At 52.3% G+C, this 19,834-nt stretch overlaps 3 protein-coding genes across 3 annotated transcripts; 2 read left to right on the top strand and 1 right to left on the bottom strand.

Moving 5' to 3' along the window:
• Positions 1–5,439: 5,439 nt before the first annotated feature.
• MAA_01235 (uncharacterized protein) lies at positions 5,440–7,733 on the top strand (the record flags this gene model as incomplete). The annotated part of the gene is made up of 2 exons (XM_007819233.2): positions 5,440–5,515; positions 5,608–7,733. The coding sequence occupies 2 exons, from the start codon at positions 5,440–5,442 to the stop codon at positions 7,731–7,733; spliced, it is 2,202 nt and encodes a 733-aa protein (XP_007817424.2).
• A 1,082-nt stretch (positions 7,734–8,815) lies between these two features.
• On the bottom strand, positions 8,816–12,441 carry MAA_01234 (F-box and WD domain-containing protein; the record flags this gene model as incomplete). Its single annotated transcript, XM_007819232.1, has 2 exons — positions 8,816–11,904; positions 12,030–12,441. The coding sequence occupies 2 exons, from the start codon at positions 12,439–12,441 to the stop codon at positions 8,816–8,818; spliced, it is 3,501 nt and encodes a 1,166-aa protein (XP_007817423.1).
• Positions 12,442–18,631: 6,190 nt separating this feature from the next.
• Positions 18,632–19,670, top strand: MAA_01233 (zinc finger domain-containing protein; the record flags this gene model as incomplete). Its single annotated transcript, XM_007819231.1, has 2 exons — positions 18,632–19,350; positions 19,409–19,670. 2 exons carry the CDS (start codon positions 18,632–18,634, stop codon positions 19,668–19,670), a joined length of 981 nt encoding a protein of 326 aa, XP_007817422.1.
• Between the last annotated feature and the right edge of the window lie 164 nt (positions 19,671–19,834).

Raw genomic sequence — 19,834 nt, 5'->3', positions numbered from 1 at the left:
AGTGTCACATCGCGACGTGGAGGTACGAAATGATACGGACAAAACGTTTCTTCGTGCCTGGGCAACTGTTAACGGATAAAGTTGAAGCCAGTAAAAAGGACTCTATTCGAGCTTGGCTCCTATGAAAGGCAGGTTGGTCATTGCGTTTCACTCCATCTTGCATTCTTGTGGGTGGAGATATGACCTGCCTGTCGTAGAAGGCGGTGCGACAGCGAGCTGCCACCTTGGGGTAGCAAAGTTCAATTACGTGCCATGTGTACGTATGGCTTTGGCACCTGCTCCGTTATATCTTAAATCTCCGTAAAAAATACGCCCATGATGCAGCGGTTGTGTCGTTTTCTTGACGGACAGACTGGGCAAGACGGTCAAGACATAGATATCGGCCGTCATCTCTTGTCTGTAGGGCGCGGTCCGTTTTGGCGTCCGTGGAGCCTGCTACGGAGTACAACAAGTGTCAGTTCCCAGTTATCCTCCACATGCCGTATGGGAGGTGGTAGATGGCGCCTTATCCTTAGCTGTCGTCATGTTCTGGTATCAAAGCTTCACTAGCTCGATGCCAGGCAAGATCTGTCCCAAGAACGTGTATCGGCCTGGCCGAGGCTGTCTGCTGCCAAGCCAGCAGTGAATGCTCCGTATTGTGATACTAGTACTAAGCGGCGAATGGACAAAAGGCCAGACTCTGTTTTCTCCCAGGGTCAAATTAATGAGTCTTAGTCATTGGTTATTAGATCAGGCCAGCCTGGACGATGTATCCATGTCGAACCACATCCCTTTGAAAAAAATAAATTGGGCGAGGCATTCCCACGATGCTTTCCATCACAACTTGTGAGAAACCTCGCAAACTTGCTGTTGGAGGGCAGAAGTTATGAGACATCGGTAAATGGCTATGGCTAACTGAGCCAGATGGGCTTCTTTTTTCGTTTTGTAGGGCAATGGATGAATCCTAATTCAGGGCCAACGCTGAAGCGATTTTGTCCCTTCGTTGGTCAGCAATGTCTCAGGGCCGAGTGTTGAGGGAGCTGAAAGCACCTGAAATGGGTTAATATTGGTACCATGTCTTCTATTGATCAATATGTCATTCTCAAAGAAAGGTTGGCGATTCACCGTGCGCATTCGCACGAGGCTTGTTGACCGCCAGAAAAAAAACGAATATCATCAACGCAGAGTTCAGATCCAAGGATGAACATTCCTGACCGCCCTACCCTGCCTTCAATAATAGTCCGTCACTGCGAGTCCTGTGTGAATGAATATGGAACTCACTCGTATATGGGCAGAGTCAGTGCATTGGAGACGAAATATGCATGTCAAGGTCGGCTGAAATACAAAGCAGATACGCGGGGTCTCGACAGCTTCGCGCACCTCGTGAGTCTCCATCCACCTTTGGCAAGATGGCAGGCACGAGCCGGCCAGCCAACGTTACCTGCCTGCCAAGATGGAAATCTCCACAGCCTGGCTCCGTAGTTATGCCGTTTTGTTCGCGTTGCTGACTCCGTACGTCAAAGTTTTTCGTCTCTTCTGGTTCGCCATCCTCCACCGTGCCGACAACGGTCACCTTCAAAGCCCTCTCCGCGCATGTACGTCGGGTCCATGGCACAATCGTTGTCGACTGTCTACAACACGTAGTCAGTCCGTCCATGGCCCAGGAAATCAACGCCCCATCGCCGAGTTGGGCCCTGGTCGCTCGACTGGTGTGCCCCGCCCCCATTATGCAGCCACATGGCCTCCTATCCACCACCACGCTGCCATGGTCTATGCCTTCAATCTAGATCTGGAAGGCCAGGCGACAGAATCGAGAAGGTCGATAACTACGGAGTGCACATCGCGCCAATCAGTCATGCACAACAACACAAACTGCCGCCTTTTTATGCACGCTGCAAGATGCTTGCGCTATCGATGAACTGCTTGTACGGCCGGAACTGCCCTTCGAAAGAGCTTGCCACTGCAGAACTCTCGTCACCTGTCCCTCCGAATGTACGCGTGGCACGGGGGAGTGGATCGCAAGCTTCCAGAAAACGCAACCTCTATTACACATCCGGCTTTTAGGCTGACTTGCGACATCTCAGTACATCTTTCGCAAGCGTATTGCCGAGACTAGCAAGGTAATTACACGGAGAATCCCCCGCACACATACTGAGTGCTCCATAACCAGCTCTCATCAAGCAGTTACGGTTGGCCCTTGTCCAGCAACATATCACGGCTCGTCTCGCCTCGCCATGTAGTAGACTTTATCTTACCATAGCCTCTAGCGTTTCGAACACGGCAATTGCAAGTTCTGCGAGAACCACACGTCTTCTTTAATGGTTCAATTTCGTAACAATAAAATCTGATACATACAAATTTGAATTCCTGGGGGATTGATGGAGGCGTTCATGCGCGGGACTACAATATTAACCCTAACCCAAGCAGTTTGTTCCGAAAAGGCAAGTGTTTAGTTTCAGGCAGGGTGCTGAATGTGGTACGTACAAGGAAACATCAGACATCAGACATGGCCAGGCAAGGATCAGGGTTAGGGCCGTCATCTCAAACTGACAGCTCCTTCCCAAGTACAGACCACTCCGACCGAGTACGTTTCAAGCAATTAGAAGGAGACTATCACAGCACCCAGCTGAAGGGCTGAAGACCATTCAACAATTACAAAGAAGAGTATGGAGTATGATCCCCGGTGCTGTTTCCGAGTGGACTCATCCTCAACTGTCATTGGCTCTGCGGCCTTCAAATTTCTAGACCAATGCATGTTTGAGATCGGCAACATACGAAAACGATTTCGCTGGTCTTTTTTCTTCTCGATAACGATGCCATAAGTATCGTGTAAGAATCTCAGTGATGAATCAAGATACCTCGGGTATAGGATCTGCTGTTGCCTGGAGTCAATTCTTTCAACACTTAATGGCGGGTTGCTTGGCAAGACTATCGCCTCCGATTAGCTTTCAAAAACCTGCCATGGCTGGGGCATTAGGGTAAGGGGGTTCGTACGTCAATAGTCGGAGTGTCACACACTTTCGCCTCTTTGGGGGCGGGTTTTTTATGTGAGGGTAGGGAAGACGCAACCTGGCAAATGCAGGCTAGGCAAATGATGGGAGAAGAAGAAAAAGAGGTCGTCTACAACTTCACGGCAAGCGGCTCGGGGCTTCAAGCCATGTTGTGTTGTTGCATCACATCTGCAGTTCGGCAGGTCTAGTTTTTTTCTGGAATATGTCTATCATGTGCGGAGTCCGGAGCCAGGAGTACCAATCAGGTAACTTTTCTTCTTGGTCTTCTTGTTTTATATCCGTCACCGTGCTACACGAACAGAGATATGCAGTATCAGCTGACACCATACGGCGAACGGAGTACGAATTTCGGAGTGGACTTGTAGAGTACACAGCCATAAGTCGCCAACAGACGGACCATCCGTCATATTCGGCAATGTCGCTTTGGCCAGGAAAGATCAACTCGTTACATTCAAACCAGAACGCTGCGATTTTGACATTGGCAAAGTCTCAGGTGGCCACCCTTCCGAGTGGCATCAACGTTCAAGTATGGCTCCCGGAAGATTGTGTGCTGCCATGAAAAAAGAATGACACTTGACTGGACAGCACCTCTACAGAAAAGGAAGTCAGCGGCTCCAGTCATTCAACACAAATTAGGTCACAAAGTTGCATCGGCTCATCGGCCGCGCGACAATATCCGGTTGTTGTTCCACTGAAGGAAGGTTCCACCACTTCAATGCCGCCAATCACTCAAATCTGACAGCATCACTCGGCATCCGCTTGGCATTGCACCCCATGTACGAAGTGCTAAGTCGGTTTAATAGTACTCCGTACGGAGTATGAATGGGAAACAAATAAAGCACTCCACATCTTCAAGCAGAACATCAGGCGCCGATAACACGTGCTCGTGTTAGTGATTCACCCGGAGCCCCGTACCGACGACAGGCTCTTGAATGGGTTTCGCCAAGTGAAAACGTCCCAAAGAGAAAAATAATCTCGTCTAACATGTCCTAGACTGGACTGGCTCCAAAAAATTTCAAAGCCAAGGCGGACGGCTCGACGGCCTAGAACTCAAGAGCAGTGAGTGAAACCGTCCGAGACTCATTCGCAAGCAAGCACTACCTGGCTTTAAACATGCAATCAATCTTCCTCCCCACAGACCGGGGACCGGGATCTACGTTTAGTTGGGAGCACAGGCTCCAAGTTCTCTCGGGCAGCCGACGGCACCATGGCCCACATGCCAGCGAAAAGATGTCAAACTCATTTGCCAGGACTGCATGTGTCGTATTGTCAGAGGAGAGCGAGCCCTGGAATCTCTTCAACCAAATATACCGAGTACGCCGTAACGCTGCACGTCTTGGGGAACATGTGGCGTCAATCCACGATATGCCGTCCGGGCGGCGATGGATGTCTGTGGTGAAGAGCAAACGACTGATGAGGCCAAGACAGCGAAAAAGCGACGATGGTCGACTCGACTCGACTCGACTCGACTCGGGCAGCCAAGGCTCTTGCGGGCTCTGCCGACCCGTAGACTTGCACAATCAGCCCGTCAGCCCGTCATCAGCCAATGCTCAGGCCCAGGCCGCCACCTCAGAGCCACTAGTTGACGTTTGGTGGAAGCGCCCCTGTGCCGTTCTGGCAGTTCGCCCGAACCCATGTCCGAATTTGTTAGCTGGCCATGGACCAGCCCCTCAGCTGCACCAAGCATGCTTCGAGCTGTGGATGTTGTGTTCCACTGAAGACGCACGCTACGCCGCAACTCGCTCACTTGGACTAGCCACGAGTCACCGGCGTGGCAACAGCAAGTCGGGCTGGTCGTCTCGTACGGCGAGAGCCCTTCGTTGCCGACTGATAAGTGGACTATGGAGTCCTTGGTTGAGGAGGCGAGCCATGCCGCCCGCGCCGACTCTACTTCACGTGTCTTTGCATCAGCTGGGGGCCCCTGGTTCAATGCTTGGATTATTGAACCGTTATTCCCACTTGCTTGAGCCATTTGAGCCACCCGCGTACGCGAGTTGGCGAGGGCCGTCGACTGGTCCTCCGTTGCCCTTGTCAGTCTTTCAGTCGAGAGTCCCGCTTGCTTCCAAGACACACACTTCCTCCAACTTCTCTTTTAATTTCCAATTGTCTCTCCATTTCTTGTCGGTGTTGCTTTTGCAGCGATTTTCCTTCGTAATTGCTGAAGAGCCAAGCTCGGGTCTTGTTAGGAACCAACCTGGCGAGCGGTTGCCTATCTGAGCTAATCGACCGTCTACTTGCTACCGCCGACTCACACCAAACGGTTAGATTGGCTTTTGGAGGGAGAAGACCAGTTCATGGTTGGCAGTCATGCGAGGATACCATCTCCGATTGTCGGGGCTGATTCATAGGTGATGTCTCATTGATCGACATTGCGACTGGAACTCTCTATCGTGGCGCACGCGGTGTCTTGGGACGCGGTGGTTATTCAGTCCTTCAGTTCTCCATCAAAATGAAGTTCGGCAAGAAAGCGCTGCTGGGCTCCTCTTTATTCTTCCCATGCTTTATCTATGCAGGGACTGGAGCGGGTATGTTCGGTTGGGACCAGATACTGGCGCCTTCGCATGGCGTCTTACCCTCGTGTATAGAACTTCAACTAATAGCGATGGACATGTTTCAGACGTCTCAAACCGCCTTCAATATCCGCGTGGAGTGCTCAATGCTACGATTATTAGTTCCGAGCAAAGCTTACAACGACCTTCATCAGACCCCGCTACAGCATCATCATCATCGATAAGCCACCTTATAACCGCAGCCTCATCCTCATCAACTACGACTGCATCATCACAAGGTAGCTCGAATGACTCTGCATCACTTGACCCGCCTTCCCAACAGGACCCATCACCAAAACCTACTGATTCATGGCCATCGGAATTAAGCACTCTGAAGACCCTATCAAGGAGCCGCCCACAAGTATCCTCCAATTCTTCAGCTTTGCCATCAACATCAAGTCTGAGCAACCCCATCGCATCAGCCACAGCACCAAACTCTTCCACAAGCGGTGGACCCTTCTCTACGTCGCAAGAGAGACCTTCTGGAAAGACGTCATCTGATAAGCATGGAAGCACGAATAATGGTACAGAAAGTCTGGTTCCCTCGAGAACGAAGAATGGGCATCCACCATGGTCTACGCATGCATTCAATCACACCATCACTGGGACGGGGACTCGACCTCTGTCAACACATCGCAACCGTGCCAAAGCCCAGACAACAGTCACGATGGAATGTCCAATAGGTTTCGACGACTGCTATGTAGTTGGCGAGCCAAAATCTGCGGATGAATCTGTCTCAACTTCAACAATCACGAGGAAATGTACCCTATTGTGTGACGAAGAGGAGCCAATGACGATTTACTCGATTGTTCACACTAAGACGGTGACTTTTTATGGCAATAGAACTGACTATACACCACCATACTCCACGATCAAGACCCCAGTGTACTGTTTGGAATTTGAAGAATCGCCAGCGTCTTTAACGCCAGAGGGAGATTTTCCTGAGGTTACCCAAGTCGCAGCAGGAACCACAACGGATTTTTTCAGGTCCCTTACGCCATTCATACGGCCAAAAGTCACCTTTATCACGACAGACAAAAACCCCTCGGTCGTGTTCCCTTCTGACCCTCCACCCAATTACAGCGCAACTTGGTCTGATCCATACCCAAATCCGATAGTACACAAATCTGTGCCACCTGAGGGCGATCAAGGCGATCAAGGCGATCAGGGTGATCAGGGCGGTCTAGGCCGCCAGGGCGGCCTGGGACGGACGCCTGAGGGGAACAATCAACCGCGACCCACGTTTCATGTCACAGCAAAGGGGAATGAGGTCATCATAAACAGCGAGATATATAGTTCGCTGAAACCCGACCAGACCACGACCGTCAGCGTTGATGGGGGCAAGTTTACGATTTATCCCACAGCCATTGTCGGTTTAGGAGGCACTGTTGCGAAACCACCCCCTGCCCCGACTAAATTCGGCGTCCCGTCGCCGACGAACGCCACTGTCGGCGGACTAGACGTGTCCTTGTCCGGCTCACAGGTTGCCATTGGCGGCGTTACGATGACCATGCCGCCCCATGGCACGACGACGAATATACAGGGACAAAGCGTGACAATCAGCGCCAACCAAATTATAGTCGGAACAGGGTCATTCAAGTTCAATCCAGTCCAAGCACTGCCTGAATCCGAAGTTGTAGTTGCGGGGGGCGAAATGCTCACAGTTGCGGGTAAAAGCGTCGTAGTTGTGCATTCAAAGACAATCACGTACGGACCCGATACACCGATCACTACAGAAGTTGTTGAGGGCGACACGGTCACGATTGGTCCGTCAGGCGTTCGTGTGCATGGCCTTGTGCTAGGCGGCTTCCAAGCCAACGAGACGGACACGAAATACGAGATCATCGGCGGAGCGACCGTAACCAAGATTGCCCCTTCCATCGCCATCATCAATGGCGACACGTTCACCGTCGGGCCCGGCTCCCATCTCACAACCACGGTGATTGCCGGCCAAGAATTCACACTCGGCCCCATGGGCGTCATCGTGTCAACCATAACCCTATCGTACCCATTTGGTTCGACCGTCGTCACCACCATCGCACCGACGGGTACCTGGCTCAATACGCTTCCCATAGAGACAAGTCGTTCCCCCAAGGACGACGATGATGATAGTATGGGCCCTTCTATACGACCAAGCCTGTCCTGTGCGGGCGTGGCACTTTGCATAGCGATTGGCGTTTTAGTATTTGCATAAACTTGATGATTTTTGTTTTATGTCCTTTTCGAATATACGGTCAGGAAGACCCCTCTGAACTGGTGGATCGACATGAATCAAACCATGATGATGAATTGGGACGGTATTTTGCATTTTCTCCTCCTATCTTTTATCCAACCTCAGTCCGTATCTTTTCTTTTTCGGCGTTTAAATACAAACGACAATACTGGAAAGGTGCATTGGAGATGGCCCGTCTCCCTCTTGGGCCATTGGACTGGTTTGGTTTATGTATGAATAATTTTGGACGGCTGTGAGCCTGTACCTAATATATCAACCAAGTACACCAGGTACTCAGGTTGCTTGCCATTTCTGAAAAGGACTTGCGCTGAGACAACAATGAGCCGTGCACGCATCTCGCCCGTGTCCCGACTCCTGAGACAAGCATCCCGCCAGTCTGAGCCGCAACGCGCCCCTCAAACAGTTGTACATAAAGGGGGTGCCACGGGACCAACGTAATTGGAGTGTAACTGCCGTTCGCTCATGTAAACCGCGTCTGCCCCAAAATATGCCCAGCCGGGCCGGGCACAGCGCCATCCAAGGTCTTGATTTTATATGTTTGACACGAGCGGCGGCGACTGTCCTCTCACCGCGCCCAGCCGAGACTGTACGCCATCCACCATGGCCATTTCTTGAACGCGTGTTTCACCCTGCGGGCATGCGATTCTGTGCAGTTGCCTTTTCGCCATTCCCATCCAGGCACGCAGTGTCATGGACCTGCGGCACTTTTAGATTTCCGAGCCAGCGGGGCTGAATCAATTCCCTTGGCGATGTTCTGCACGCCGCTGGCTGGACCGTCTTATTAAAGGAGGCCAAAAAAAAGGGGGGCGCTGTACTATTTTTAAAAATTGACGTCGGGGTTCGCCCGTCAAGTACTGCGAGAGACTGGTATTCCCCGCGTGTAGTATGTAGTACCATCAATGCATAGCATGAAATATCCCGGCCGCAGACACAAGCATATTCAAACGAAATCAACGTTGTAGAGCGGAAAACAACAATTGTAAATTTAAACAAAGCTGCCAATGTTGAATTAAGCACAATGCGTTGAATCAAACCATATCCATCTACTGCCTACTAATGCCCTTCCCCTTCCCAACACCCTCCGTATCAAGGGGTGGGAATTCACCCCCGACATGCACACCTAGCCCTACCTCCTGCTGCTCCTGCATACTTAGACTCATCGCCAAGGCAAGATCTTCGTCTTCAGTGTTTAAATTGGATCGACTCCCGTTGACGGGGGTGTGACTCGTTGGTCCGGGCGAAGTAGATGTCGAACGAGACCCCTTGGCTTTCTTGGTCTTGACTCTGATTTGGATAGGAAAGTGGGCATCGCTAGAAGAATTACCACGCGGGGATTGACCGAGATCATTTACGCCTTCCAGCAGCGAGAGCCGAATCGCTTGCTGGATTTGCTGCTCGAATTCGCTCTCATCATTGTCGGTCACGCTGGCCATGGGAGGGCTCACATCCGTGACGCTGGGCTCCGGAGTGATGGTGTCGACCGTGGTTTCGCTAATGGATGATGCTGTATCTAGACTTGCGTCAGCGGCAGAGTCGCTAGCTCGACGCTGTTCTTCCTGGAGGTAGGCCTCCTCGGACACCATTTCCGCGTATCGAAGGGCCTCCTCTTCGGTGAGGTCGCCTAGAGCGCCAACGCCAAAGCGTTTACGGAGGTGCGCCTGCTCGCGGGCGCGGGCTTCATTTTCACGACGGAGCTCTCTTTCCTCTGCAGCAATGTACCCCGAGACCGTGCCGCCAAGTCTGCGACTGGCAATGCGTCCGTGGATATCGGAGTGTCTGGCTCGACGCTTCCGGCCTGTCGGGTGACTTGCTGAGCTGTATGTCCAGTAGCGAAGAAATGCGCCAAAGGACACAACGCCCCGCAGAACCGTTGGGTCTGGATCTAGGTAGATGGCACCGACTGCCGAATAGTCTCCCTCCCGAAGCGTTGGATTCATGGTCATCATGTGGCGCGGCACACGGCCATTGGATCGCGCATTGAGAGTTCGGATAGGCTCAAAAGTCGATGCAAGGGGATCCCAGGCTTGCACGAGGCCATCACTTCCTCCGTGGACCAAGTACAACGCTGACGCTGCAAGGCACGAAATCTTGGGAGAATCCGTGTGTAAAACACGCAGAGGCTGTGCCGCTTGGTGTCCGACTTCATCGCGAGCATTCCATACCGTGATAATTCCAGTGTCAGTGCCAATGGCCAGCAGACGGGCCCGACGCCCCGGAATCTCTGTAACAGCCTGCTCAGCCTTCTCCACTGATGTCTTAGTGGGGGTAGTCGTAGTTGCAGTGAAAACTCCAGGTACAGCAGTAGATTCTCCTGCTACGTGCAGGGGGTCCTCGCTGAGCGTGAGAAGAGAGAGACTCGAGCAGTCTAAACTGCTAGCGGTGATATTGACTGCCTGTTGGCCGCCCTTGAGCGCAAAAGCAGTACAGTTCCAGTCGTGCAGGTTGGCTGTAGACTCACGCAACGGCGACATGGGCGTCGGGGGAGGCGGGTGCGGCGATTGAGGTTCTGGGGTTGCACAATTCATTGCCGTAGTCATTTCCGTCGATCCAAAGAGCGATGGTCGTGGTCTGATCTGTGCGGTTGCTGTAGAACCGCCTCGTTTTGGAACATTCTGTTCATGCTGCACTACGGGCGAAGCCAGTGACCGGCAGTACCGCAGGACTCGAGCAGGTGTTTGCTCAGCAAGTCCGCAGTCAATGACGAAAATGCCTTCTCCGGCCCCTTTGCCATCATCGCCGGCAAAATCAACCTCGAGCCTTCGTCTCATATCCCAGCCCTCGCATACCTTGCGAAAGTGGGAAGGCTTGTAGCGAAGGTACTTTTCGATTTCGCGAGCTTCAGCTGCGAGTTGCTCTTTGCTAAGGATCATGTCATCTGATGGTGAGCGTGGCGTATAGGCTCCTCGTACCACGTTCTTGTCCAACTCATCCGGTCTGGCAGTCCGCCTAGTCGACTCTATCAGGTGCCAGTATGCTGTCCTACCGGCAAGCCATGCATGTCTAATGACATCGTTTCCCTTGCCGCGACTAAGTGTAGTCACGGGGCTCTCTGTCAAATAGTAGACTTCGCCTAAAGCATTAAGAGCTACGGCCCAGGCTCTGAACGACGACTTTCGCTTCACACTGTAATTATCATCAACCTTGAGTGAAATGATTGGCACGCCGGGGCTGAGAACCCATCGGGCCGTCATGTCGCCATTGGCATATCGTGGACCATTAGGATCGCTTCCAAGTGAGTAGGCAGTGACAACGCCCAAGGCAGAACCCGTCAACATACCGCACATAGACTGGGTGGCGGCTGGGACGGCCGGCGACTTTGCAATCCACAGACTGCAAATGGCATCCGACATTTCTGGAATCTTGGGTACATCTGGGTACGTGTCAACTACTCCAGTGTCACCACCAAGGTAGCGACCACAAGACTCATTGATGCCTCGAAAGTGAGCGCGACCGCCTGGGAAACCTTCGCCAGCTATAACACCATACGGTTGACTGACATCCATGACATTGGGGACAGCGACGGGTCCGTCTCCGAGACCATAGGGAACAAGATTGGGCACCACTTCTTCCAACTGAGCAGCCGAGAATGGGTCCTCAAGACCCCATTTCTCAATCTTGCCACTTGTCGGATCGCCCATGGTAGCAACACCAAGATCACCAGCTCCCTGGATGGCGCGCGGGGGCCGCTTACCGTTGGAGAAGACAGCATGAAGATTGGTAACCAGCCATGGGAGCTTTGAATTGTATGTCAGGACAGCACTCCTACGCTTGGAAGATTTGTTTGCTCCTCCGGAAGCACCAATACCACCGGAGCTACTTCCAGGCTTGCCTCGTGCCAAACTTCTCATCAGCCGAGTTCGAAACAGGTACTCGCTCCGCCAAGTGGCAAGAGGGGTTAGGCGGCCAAAGTAGCGTATGTCAGATCGCACGACATCAGAGGTCGACCCGGCCCAGAGATCGGCAGTTCTTTTCGCAGATGTTGTATCCAAACAAGTATGCCCGGGGAAGTATCGCATGAATGCCATACGCCATGCATGTGGAGTCGTTACCAGCGCATAGAAACGTTTCGACACCAAAGCCACGGCGGCATGGGAATCAGGATGCAGATGTGATAATATGTGTGTCAGGATCTCTGCAACGGCCAGCGGTTAGCACAAGAATACGTTGGCGGATGGCTGTTCTGCCAGCTGTGATGTAGCCGTCATGATAGCAAGCGCTTCTGCCGAGAAAACAAAACTCAAGTACGCAAAAACTAACCATTCGGAAAATCTGTCATTTGAGGGCCATCAGATGAGTCAGAGCGTCGAATGACCTTGAACCCTAGAGCTTGCCTTGGAGTAGGCGGCGTAAGGGCGTTTTCATAGTCTGAAACTCTCTGACCGGCAGTGATAGGGCGATTTCGACTTGTTTTGGGCTTCCCGTGAAGACTCAATCCACGCAGTTTCTCGTCGAGCTTATCGGCATCGACTGCATCGCGAGGTTCACGGTCAAGTTCCGACACAGAGTGCGGCGAGGCGCTGTGTGAGCCACAGCTAGAGCTTGCGGAGCGGACTTGACGGATGTCGCTGGGCCCATGGTGAAGAAAGCCATGTTGAGAGGATGAGCTTGGAGCTGGGGTGTTGTTGGACTGGCAAATCTGTTCTGAGGACTCGGATGGCTGTCGTTGCATATAGCTAAGCGCGGAGAGAGAGGTGCGACGAGTGTTTTGGCTGTGCACGATGTCTTGCACAGTCCGTGGAAAAGAATCGGCCGGGGGCTTAGGAGGCAATGGAGAGAGTTGACGGATGAAAACCAATTGAACGGTATGATTGATATGGTCTTGTGCGTGATGGGCCGCGATAAGCGAGAATTGTGTCAAGTAGAAAAGTACTATGACCTTGTGAACCTCATGACGCGACTGTCCTGACACCACGGATGCAAGTGCTTATTTTGCCGGTGTAACTCCGAAAAGGGGCAAACGAAGGAGCAAGCTCTCTAAACTCCACATCCAACGTTCCCACGTCGCCAACGCGATGCATGTCAGTTCGAATATACACCACGGTCCATATTTCACTCCCTCCGCTTTGCTGTTTATATTCATTCTTACATCAGCGTCATGGCATTACTGTATTATGACGAGGCGAATACCCTGCGCATCTGCGACTGACATCACAACCCTCGTGACTTGACCACCTCTTGTTAGTTCTCGCTACCCTTCCGTGCCCAATTTTGTCTCGCGTTAAAACAGGAAATGAAATCATGTTTCTGGCAGTCCCCATGCTATCTATCTCTCTGTGTGTACTTATCCTACCTGGTACCAAGGCCCCCTCTACAGTGATGCCGTGGATATCGCATCGATCGGCTTACTTGTGGCGCGGGCAAATGTTGTACCGGATTTCTACAGTACATACTTATCACCTGTGTCTCTCTTTTTTAAACCCGCCCTTGGCGGCACGTCTACTAATTCCAATATTCCCATTGATAGTACTAATTGAATTACTGATCCATGGCTTGTATGGCTGCACATCAATATTTCCCGTGAAATGTAGCAGACATGGGCTGCCTGGCTATTCTTAAGTCTTCAATATCGTGTGGGCTAACAGGCCAGGCGCACGCATTTGTTTTGTTGCGCGTGGTGTAAGTCAGGGCATCCCTGCAAGATAAAAAAGAACACCTGCATGTGGCATTAAGATGTGGTCTGGATCGGCACCCAAATGTCCGGTATCAGGAGGCATGAAATTATCAACGCTGTCAGACTGATGACCTCTTGGAAAGTTGTGGCTCGGCTTGTTGAGGCGACAGGGAGACAACAGACGAATGAAACTCTTTGTGCTGCCTGGCTGCTCAGAGCTACTTTTTGTTTTGTTTTCATCGTCAGCCACTAATTATCGTAGCCTTAGTGAATCCATCCTCAGGTTGCGGCAAAATACCATTGATCCACGAAGCCCAGTTCCCCGGTATCATGAAGTTGTTGCGGAAATACTTATCAATCATCGCGGACACCATACCGAAGATATTCGCATCTCTTTGCCAAGCTTCAGCCACCTTGTGTTACTTTGCCAGCCGGTCCCGCAGCAACGGAAAACACCGGTCAAGCTTTCAGCACCGACGCTCGAGTAAGCTAGACGTAAAGAACTTAGCCTTCAGGCGGTGAAGAGAGTGAAAGGCGTGTAGCTCCAGACCCGGCCATATGTCTAATGTCTTGGACGAGAACCGCCTGGTTGGAACTTGGAAACTGGATCCCGGTTTCGGGTCGCCACTTTGCCAGCCTTCTGGACCCTAACCCATGAGCTGTTGCGTTATTGCATCAAGGCCCCATGGTGCGTTGGCGCCTTGGTTCTCTTTAGTAGGTTGCGATTTATTTATTTTACGACGCATAAGATGCAACCGTGCAGAGGGTGCGTAGATTGGCTGTTTAATAACGAGAGACAAGTGGAGGGAACTGCTCGTGGCCCGATAGGAATGCACTGACCCAGCACTCTCAAAAAAGAGCTATGAATCACGGGTTCTAGTGCGGAGGTCATGAAGACTGAGTTGCCGCGGTCTTGTCAGGTAGACTTTCTCTGCTCTGCAAATGCTGCCTCAGACCTCGTGCGTGAGCCTACGGAGTAGACTGGCGTTCCGACTTTCTGGTCAGAGATGGTGACTGGGCCACAATGGCAGCGCGGTGACGACATATTCACCAGTTGGTGGGACCTGTTCTTCACTGTGCCGTTACTGGACTCAGGTTCGTCCGCTCAGAAACCTGGAAAGTGCCCTCCCTGTTCCCTGGATCATGCATGTTGCCCAGTGGGTGGGTTGCATTTGCTTGCCTGTGCGTTACTGACGAACGATGATAATATGCGGAGCTGGGAGCCAAGGACAGCTTCCCAGAGCCAACAAAGGAAAAACAGGGCAAATAATGCCCGCACCAAGCACAAGCATAACACGGCAACATCGGCTGTGTCCAGAAGAAGGGAAGAAAGCTGCTGACGTCCAGGGTACGAGGACTCCCGTTTGCCTATGGTCTAACAGCACGCACTCTCTGGGATACAAAGCCAGAGCTTGTCGAGGACGGATTATGATCAAAGCATCAAGGCTGAAGTGACAGGTTTCATCCAAGTCCGTGCTATCCATGTTTGGAAGGGACAATGATATGTCGATTGTGGGCGATCCCAGTCGCATCTCATAACTGGGCGCAGCACTCTACTGACCTGCATGCCTCCACGGACCTTTGACGCGGCAACTCATGGCTTTTCTTGATATTGACTTGCAGGTGCTGCTCAAGCCAACGATACGGGGGCGTCTATTCCTTCTTCAGTCGGAAAATGTGTTTGTGCATAACCTTGAATTCTGTAAGGACACGCCCTGAAAGCCGTGGGATGGAGCGGGCGGAAGCATTTCGTGGCGGGATTTGATGAATACCCTGTGGACCAGCAGCAAAGTGGTGGTCCATCCCAAATCAACATCTAACTTATACCACTGAGGACTGGAGAATACGCCAAATTTTCGATTGGACAAATCACCTGCCGCTATTAAGGTAAATTGCCGAGAGCGCGGTACGTCAGCGCCACCCGCCGAGTACGTTTTGGGCGGCAATAGGTTCTCACCGGCGCAGTGGTATCCAGGTGAAATCCGTCCACCGACAAGGTAGTCATCGACCCAAATATCATGGGCCACTACTAGGGATGTGGCATTCTGCATCTTCCATATATTTGGTTTAAACCGGCCTAGGTGGAATAGACATTGCTGCAAGACAAGTTCTGGCAGCCCGGTGCAAAGTCGCAAAGCCCACTGGCCATAAAGCACCATGCACCAAAGAAGCCTCACGGATCCTCAAGTTTCCCTAGTTTTGAGAGGCACGCCCGCAATGTCGCATCATGACCAGGTCCAGACAAACGGTTCGGGCCTTTTGAAGCTGGATGCGAAAGTCACGCCGTAATAATGCACAACCATGGCGATGCAATTGAGGCAATGGGGCCACATGCCCAAAGGCTGTGGTGCAGGAGAAATGTAGGACCCTGCTGGTGAGAATTGATACATCAGATTTTGGCACCCAGCATCGCGTGGTGGTCGGGAGCTATTTCGGTCGTTGAGACATCAGGCACCCCAGCCCGTCAACGTGGAGTCTGCCCAGGACCCCGTTATCCCCGACCCGTACGGAGTACTGTGCTGAAATACTAGTATTCCGTACTCGGTACGAATACATGCAGAACACGGAGCACGGAGTAATTGTGCGCGATCGGGCGCTCGGTCGTTCGGTCCTGACTGATGCGGGGATATGGCAAGTTGTACGGAGCACTCCGAAATCCATAGCTTCAATGATGATGCATTGGAAGCGGCTTTGGTTCCGTTAGCCCTGCTAATAGTAACCATTTCGTTTGCGAAGCTTGTCCCTCGAGTCGGCAACCACCAGGAGCGAACAAAGTCATCGGCCAGAAGGCGGCTTGAGCGTCGAAGATTTTGAAGCACGAGGCAACTTGATGAAATTTGACCAGGCCCCGGAGTAATGAAACACAGGCTTTAGTGTTGGCTGAGGGACATGCAGGCCGTCTGATCTCAAGTTGACTGCCCTGAACGGCGGTAGACAAGAAGCGAAGCGAGAAGTGATTAAATTGTCAGCGAATTCCGTACCAAGTACATCTTGCGTCCAGAGTTTGGTGAGATGGAGGCGTTGAGGAAATAATGATGCAAAAGAGCAGGCACCAAGCTCCGACTCTGGATGGCTCCTTCCGCATCTGTAACAGGATACTACACTATGGCGCTTGAGTTTTCGTAGCCGAGTATAGCGTTACTGGAGAGTGGAGTACCCGGCAAGTAGCGCACATAGGCGGGCCGTAAGCTACGGTACGGAATTATATTTTTTAAGTACGCTAGAGGTAGGTACCTCCCGACGCAGCATCTGCCAAAGGTGCTCCGTACTGAGTAGAATATTTGGGGTTCTCCTTCCTTCGGTCCAGACGATGGCTTCTGGTGGCGTCGACTAACCCCCAGGGCCGCCGTCAGCGCTGAAGTCTGTCGTCTCAGGTTTTTCTTTCTGCCCGCCGTAATACACCACTGGCATGCTTTGCTTGACGCCTCTCACCGTTGAGCACATACATTTCTCATGCATTCCAATCACGGATCCCGTATTCTATGCATACGATGCAAAAAAACATACGTACAATGCATACAACACGGTGCTCTCGCTAGCCCCCCATACTGTGCGACTTTCTTACAGTCCAGCAGATGTCTCTACAGCTTCACGAGTCGCTTTACAAGTCACCATGTGTTGAGCAGGCCATGCATCGTTCGTAACAACCCCCCTGCATCGCTGCCCGTCCCTCATCTCTCCCCCCGTCTCGGCTGTCCAGAAGCAACAACAACCGGATGAATTGCGGCATCCTGACAATGCACCGCGGCGGGCTGGGACTGCAAAGGCTATTGGCACCAGACTGTCGGTTGCTCCCTCTCCACCAACGACAGGAAAGCAGCACCCCCCCTCTACCTGGCTAGTACATACATACATTGATATTGCTCGAACGAATAGATGAGAGATGGGGCGTTTGGGCCGGTGGCCTGATGGATCCTGGCGGGCTTGCCAGCACATCCCTCTCGGACCAGTTGACGCCTCTGTGCAGAGGACTGCAGTAGTAGCTCCGTCCCAGCGGTACCAATGGCACGAGACATCGAATCCCAGAATCTCGGGCCCAAAGACAAGCTATTGTACGGAGTCCTAGCTAGACGGCTGGCCCACACACCCGGACAGCGTCCGTCTCCGATGCTCTGGTTGGGTCCATCCCTGCTCTCCCAGGGCGGCCGATGGGAGAGATGAAGCACGACGTCGATGGCGTAAATGTTCCAAGCACTACTCCGACGCAGAAGGGCACAGCTGGACGAGATGCTTGGCCCTGCCGCTGCGAGTACCAGATGGTGTCTATGCCGTCGCCCTCAGACAAGGCTCTTCATTCCTGGAAAGGCGAAGGCCTCTCGCGGCTGGTCTTGTTGGCTTGGGATTTGGCGTTGTTGGCCTTGGGACGCCAGGCTCTTTCTTCTCTCCAGGCAGATACAACATAGATTGGTCTCCGCTCTCTCTCCTTCTCCCCACCACCATTCCGTGACCCTGGCGCTGCCGCCCGTCATCAAACGACCAACAGCCAAAAAGAAAGCCACGCAACCGGTCAGCCAGCAGGCTGGGTCGCCAACCCACTGGAACCCGCTCATCGGTATCGCCCTGCTCCGTGGGCTCATGATGCGACTCCACACCACGGACCACAACCACAGCGCCTATTGCCACTTTATGCATAGTACCGGCGCAATCGATGCAGCTCCTGCAGCTGCAGAGTTCTCTAGTCTGTGTGGTTGCGTTTGTTTGCCAGGAGTACACGTCCAGTCTATCGACTGGAGACAATTTTCACGCTAGCTAGCTGCCGCCTCGTCCGTTCCGTTGTGGTGGGATTTTCGCTCCCAGGGTGGCCATCGTCACTCCACAAGCCGCTCTCCTCAGTTTACGCTTCATTTTCGTCCTTTCTTGTCTCCCTCTTGCTCCCCTGCTCCGATCCTTCGAACCCCTTTCCAAGCACTTTCTTCTGCTGCCATCTGGTACTTTTGGCCTTTTGCGCTTGTGAGAGAGGAAAAGAGAGGAAACTCAGCATCGCAGTGTCTTGACCCTTCAGGGTTTCACAACTATACAGAAGCCGACGGTTACGTTTGGCTCACACGCCCAGCTTTATGGCAAAAATCGGCATCCGGAACCCAGAGAGTGTCAGGCCCGAAGCACAACCCCTTTCTTTGCCTTTGTTACCTACTTTCTGAACGAGTCTGCAGCTCTCGCAAGCTCATTGCATGACTCAAGCTAGAAACCAGGTGACCCAACTGTTCTGGCCGGCGATAGCACTCCCACCGCCTGCTTTTTGCTGGCAATGAGTCAACCCGGTACAGGAACGACTTCAATGCCGGGGCAGGATGTAGACGGCAAGGGAGTTGGGAGAGTTATTTCCAAAGTGAAGAACGCATTTAAGTCTGACAAGCGGGAAGCTGCCGCCTCGAACACACAACTACCTTCTTCTCCACGGGACGACACCCGATCAGATGCGAGCCAAGGATCAACGTCTGCCTCCGCGGTACCCAAACTGAAAATTTTAGAGGAGCGTGCGAAGAAAATGGGTGAAAAGTTCGGGCTGGTCATTGAATCATCCGACTTATTAAGCCACTCTCCGAAGGAAACGGTTTTGCGAGTGGACAAACCTATCCGGATGCGCGTGCGGCGCAATTGCCACCGGTGCAACACGACATTTACAATCGGCAATGAGTGTACCATGTGTCAGCACGTTCGATGCGAGAAATGCCCCCGCCATCCGCCCAAGGAAGGCGAGGCTGGATATTTGGCCCATCTTGCGCAGTTGGAGGCAGAGCTCAAGGCCAACAAGGAAAATCCTCCAATTGTGCCGGACTATTTCTGGGGTGACGAACGAATAGAATTAAAACGGCCAAGCAAGACTGGAGGGCAGGATTTGGTCCACAGAAAACCCCGACAGCGTGTTAGGAGGACGTGTCATGAATGCCAGACGTTATTTGCTACTGGCAGTAGAAAGTGTGAGAACTGCAACCATGTCCGTTGTACTGATTGCCCAAGGGACCCGTAAGTCTTGCCACCTCGTGTCTGTTAAAACCAGTACATTTGCTAATACTCTTGCAAGGCCCAAAAAGGACAAGTACCCATTCGGCTATCCCGGTGATGCGTTTGGACCAGATTCTGATGCACGATTCGAGTGCCATTCTTGCGAGGTGGTATATCCTGCTGGAGCCGAGGATGGCACTCCTTGCATAATGTGCGGCTTGGAAAAATCTGTCGAGTCGCCTCGGGCCTTGCCACGAAAAGTGCAACCTGCTCCCGACCTGGAAGTTCTCAGCAGGCTACAGGCTAGATTGGATGGACTGAGAGCAAAGGACTCAACCTGACATGGTATTTTGGCAACTATCCAGGCTGCAGCACTATGCAGGATGTATCCTTGACAGGACACGTCCGACAAGCAGTCTGGCGAATGGTCTTCGTATATTATCACGCTCAAAACGACAGCAACGACCTTGATGACAACACTTGGCTTCCCCTTCTTCTTTTTTTT

Source organism: Metarhizium robertsii (assembly GCF_000187425.2).
Source record: "Metarhizium robertsii ARSEF 23 chromosome Unknown MAA_Scf_8, whole genome shotgun sequence".
Taxonomy (NCBI): domain Eukaryota; kingdom Fungi; phylum Ascomycota; class Sordariomycetes; order Hypocreales; family Clavicipitaceae; genus Metarhizium; species Metarhizium robertsii.
This window is presented reverse-complemented; position numbering and strand designations above follow the sequence as displayed.